Raw genomic sequence first — 5,000 nt, forward strand, 5'->3', positions numbered from 1 at the left:
GTTTTTGAGAACTTACCAGCTGGATGCCGCTGGGGTGACAGTGGCTATTGGTCCTGGGACCAGTAGGCTTTCGCTTAGGCTACGTTTCACGTTCGTTTCGCTTGAAGGGCCGTATATGCTGATATTTGAAGTGGTCAAGGGCTGGAAATATAATACCCTAACAGTTTGCTGGGTGCTTTAATTATTACTGCCTTGATTACATGCAATTGCCATATTTTATATTGATCGCTTTCTTTTTCTCTTAACGTGCAAAGTGTCATTCCCGTTGGATGCACAAACTTGTCATCATGCGTGTGCATTCTGCTAACTGCACTGTCCATAACTATTTAATATGACTTAATTTGAAGCCTAGCTTATTCTCTTATTTTCAGTTGATATAGTGGGATTGTTAGAGGGATGTCACGAATGAGTTTTTAATGAGAGAGCCTGTCAACAAACCAATCACCGTCCTCACCCCTTCTAAACTCGTGCATGAGAATCGACGTCATCCATAGCAACGGAGTTTTTATCTTAAGCTTAGGAGTTTGTATTATCCTTAGTATGAGTAGGTCTCAGAGGCGTTGTGAATCACTTTTAAGAAATTACTCCTACGTAAAATGTTTTAGCTTATCTTCTTAAGTCTTACTTTTTTAACTTTTTTAACATACGATGGTCTCTTAAAAAAATCGCCTGATATCCATGGCTAAATAATCCATTCCGAACAGATAGACAGGCAGGCTTATCCACAACTTGTATGTGTTGACGTACTTCCTGGATCCTGATTGGTGTCGCCTCCGCAGCCAAGGCACTGATTGGAGTGTCACAGACCATAATACAATACATATGAAAATGATTCAGACTACAGCGTTTATATATTCAATAAATCGAAATGAAGGTGTTTTAAAATGACACCAAATGTATTTCTGATTATACAATACAGAATACAATGCCCAGGGAACTTTGAGGTGCGTAAACGCCATTTACAGGTGTGTGACGATATTAAGAGGTGCGTAAACGCTATTTCCAAAATGCCAGAGGTGCGTAAACTGGGTTTACGTGCATTTACTCTCCACTACAGCCCTGCTCATAGGGTAATGGTAGTTGACTTTTCATAATCTGAAAGGTGTGAAGCTGACCTCCTCGTACCTGGAGAAGATGTGCTTTTGTCAAAGCTAGAGGCCAGGCATTCTTAGCCTCCATGCAGTGAGGGACTGCATAACACGTCAAACAATTCAGGTTGCATAAGCAGTCAGCCTTTAGATCTATTTTACTGCAGCATGCTTGGTGCTCAAGCAGACAAATACCTTTGTGTTTATTTCTTTTTAAATGACTGCATAGACAGTCTGTGTATCAATTCAGTAGTATATTTCCACTGAACATAACCTTGGCTTTGCTTATGATCTGTAAAAATCAACCAATGTGAATGGTTTCATTCTTTGATATACTGTTGATCATTGGCTGATCAGGCCATGGCATCAATGCAAACACGTTTGACACAAAGAATGCACAAGTCCGTTGGTGAAGAGAAAATGCTTGTCATTGCCCTTTTGGATGTCCAGTGCCTGTGCTAGCTGACATCAGGTGGTGGCCTGAGAAGTGCAGATTTGTATTGCAGCAAGTGAGTGTGTGTGTGTTGGGGAGAAGGTGTAGAGATGATGGGATTTTTGGAGGTTAGCTCTGAGTGTGTGTGTGTGTGTGTGTGTGTGTGTGTGTGTGTGTGTGTGTGTGTGTGTGTGTGTGTGTGTGTGTGTGTGTGTGTGTGTGTGTGTGTGTGTGTGTGTGTGTGTGTGTGTGTTTGTGTGTGTTTGTGTAGGAGAGAGTTGGTGCAGAGAGAGAGTGTTTTAGACTGTGTGAGTAAATGTGTGCAGAGCCCAAACCCTCATTACCATATCCGCTTCACTGCTGCAGCAGCCAGACAAGTGATGCATAGTGTCCCCTCAACACACGACGCACACACACACACACACACACACACACAAACAGACACACACACACAAACCACTAACCCATATCCTCTTGCATTCTCACATACAAAATCTACCTTGTCCTACCAGCATTCTTTCATTAACATATAGACAAACTGCTTCCTACTATTTTTCTCAAAACAGATATACACTGTTTACTCTCTATTCTCTATACACACCCTCCTTCCTTTCTCTATGTCTCTCCCCCCCCCCCCCCCCCCCCCTCAAACAGTTTTTTTCCCCTTCCCTGTTTGTCTCTTTTGGTGGAATGCACAAATCCATCTAATGATGTGTCAATGGACCACAGCAGACCGCAGTTATTTAGCTAAGCATGGGTTGAGAGCATAACCTTTAGCTAATTAGTGTGAGTTAATTAAGTGTGTGTGTGTTTGTATGTGTGTGTGTGTGGTTTTCTTTTTGGCTCAATTGATTCTATCTGAATACTTTAGGGGTTTCTGACTGTCAATAATTTTCATATATTAACATCGGATTATGTGTTGAGTACTAATAATGGACTGGGAAAGCCCTCTGGCACTGGAATTAATACAGATATCTATGCTGTGTGTGTTTGTTTGTGTGTATGCCTGCTCATGTGTGATGTGTATGTGTGTGCGCGTGTGTGTGTGTGTGTGCTTTGCCTGTGGTTGTACGTGACAGGTATATTCCACCTGAAAGTGGCGGAGTCTTCCGCGGTGGGCTCTGCGGTTGGGCGCATCAAGGCTCATGATTTGGACACCGGGAAGAACGCTGAGGTGGAGTACAACATCGTCCCTGGAGACGGCGGAGCCTTGTTCGACATCACCACTAATGAGCACAACCAGGAGGGCATCATCCTGCTCAAGCGGGTAAGATCCGGAAACTTCTACTGGCCCCACGGGCAAGGGGGAGTGGTTGGAGGGAGATCATCTGCCCTCATTCAAGTGAAAATGACATATTTCAGGCAGAGGCTTATGTTGTGTTTGATGTGTTTTTGCTTTATTACATGTGTGTGTGTGTGTGTGTGTGTGTGTGTGTGTGTGTGTGTGTGTGTGTGTGTGTGTGTGTGTGTGTGTGTGTGTGTGTGTGTGTGTGTGTGTGTGTGTGTGTGTGTGTGTGTGTGTGTGTGTGTTTTGTGTGGCAGAGATCCATTAGTGCTTTTTGCATGAAAATCTGTAAATGGCCAAGCACACATGTTGACTGACCTATCAGGTTTACTTCCTGAAGTTGAGATGGAGGCTTCCTGTCACTTTTTTGTCTGTTTTCTCACATAATTTAGATCATATTCTTTTCTGTCTCCCTTTCTATCTGAATTTCTTTCTTTCCTCCTTTGCTTTTTTGTCTATTTCTTATTTGTTTGCTTTCCGTATTTGATGATATCACCTGGCAAAAACCGATAGCGTCTCATGGCTTTTGTGCTATCACTCCGAGTCCCAGCCACGTGTGTATCCTTGCCTGTGTGTATGACTGAGATAAAAACCTGTATGAAATAACTTGAGCGCTGAACACAGCGTGAATGGAGAAAACAAACCTTGCCGAGTGCCTACCCCCCACCGACAATGTGTGCACAGCCGTATGTTTTTATGTGATTACAGATGCTTCCATCGCACAGATATTTTCCTTTTTTTGTCAAGAGACTAATCAATCTCCCCCTTATTAGTGTCTGTGAAGTGGGTGTTATTTAAGAAAAAAAAGTGTTCTAATAGCCAAATTACTTCAGTGTCACGCAAACAGAGAAGGTTTAACAGGCACAGTGAGATGTGTGTGCCACGTGCATGGCTACCTAAAAGATAGCGTATGAGGACCTTTGGCTGATAAATTGGTAAAAGACTTGCATATGGCAGTAGGCAGTGTTGAGAATGTTGTCTAAGGAAGGGGACAGTTGATAAGATTGAAGAATTACTTTTTAAATGAATATGGGAAATAGCGTCACCTGCAGTGCTTGAGTCCCTCCCAAATACACACACAAAAACACATATCAAATGTAATCATGCCGCTCAAATTTTTGGTTATGGAATAGTGTGTGTATGTGTGAGTGTGTTTGTTTGTATTTGTTAATGGACTGTAAACACCAGAGTGCAGTCAGCAATCATAATTTATTTACGGTGTCAAAACATGGCACACCAGTAATGAATGCATTTCTTTAGCAGATTAAAAGTAAGACTCCTGTTTGAAGTTCATCCCAGGTAACCTTTGAGATGCTGATTAGTGGGAGCCCTGAGACTGTGCAGGGTAATTTCTGTTATGCTATTCGTCTCTCAGCAGGAGAGCTGCTATTCTGTTGGGGACTGATGCTGCCCTAGAGTTCATTAATGTGAATGTGTTTGATATCCTGGCCGGGCTTATCGTTGGAATTGCTTCAGCCTGAACACATGTGTATGTATGCATCTTCGAGTGTAAAGTGTGTGTGTTTGTTTGTGTGTGTGTGTGTGTGTGTGTGTGTGAGATTGGGGAGAGATGAGATGTTTTGAGAAGAGTTGTTGGCAGTCCTCTGAACTGGAGACAGGTCATGTTTACAAGGGATAGAGGATGATGGGTAATACACCGCCAAAGTCATCATCTGTTGTGGTTCTCTGCTGGGGCATACTCTGGGTAAGGCCTCACAGCCCAACTGCTGCAAAAGATTATAGCAGACAACTGATAGAGAGAGAGGGAGAGAAAGAGAGATAGAGGCGTGGTGAAAAAGGGAGAGAGAATGACAAACAAATATGAGACAGTGTAGAAAATCTCCCAGGGAAACAAACCACACGTGCTCAAACACATCCATCCACGTACATAGATATTAGCTATATCTTACACACACACACACACACACACACACACACACACACACACACACACACACACACACAGCCATAGAAAACACACAAACACACAGACAAACATGCACACACACACACACACACACACACACACACACACACAAACACAAGCACCCAGACAAACACACGCACACACAAACAAACAAATCCAAAGACCAAAGATTTAATTCATTGCTTTTTCACAAAAGATATCAGTTCACAACAACTCACCAGATTTACTAGGCGGATGCTTAGACTAACCAAACTAATACACAAATAT

The 5,000-nt window shown here is 42.7% G+C and overlaps 1 protein-coding gene across 1 annotated transcript in view; it reads left to right on the forward strand.

Annotated features, from left to right (window-relative positions):
• Nucleotides 1-5,000, forward strand: part of LOC308378557 (cadherin-12-like) — a gene marked incomplete at both ends in the record, with an annotated part of 67,100 nt that overhangs the window by 30,255 nt on the left and 31,845 nt on the right. The window contains one exon of the mRNA XM_080855498.1: nt 2,601-2,788. Within this exon, the coding sequence (XP_080711624.1) occupies nt 2,601-2,788 (188 nt within the window). The remainder of the gene's footprint in view (nt 1-2,600; nt 2,789-5,000) is intronic.

The sequence above is a fragment of the Sprattus sprattus genome (genome assembly GCF_963457725.1).
Source record: "Sprattus sprattus genome assembly, chromosome: 17".
NCBI classification, from domain to species: domain Eukaryota; kingdom Metazoa; phylum Chordata; class Actinopteri; order Clupeiformes; family Clupeidae; genus Sprattus; species Sprattus sprattus.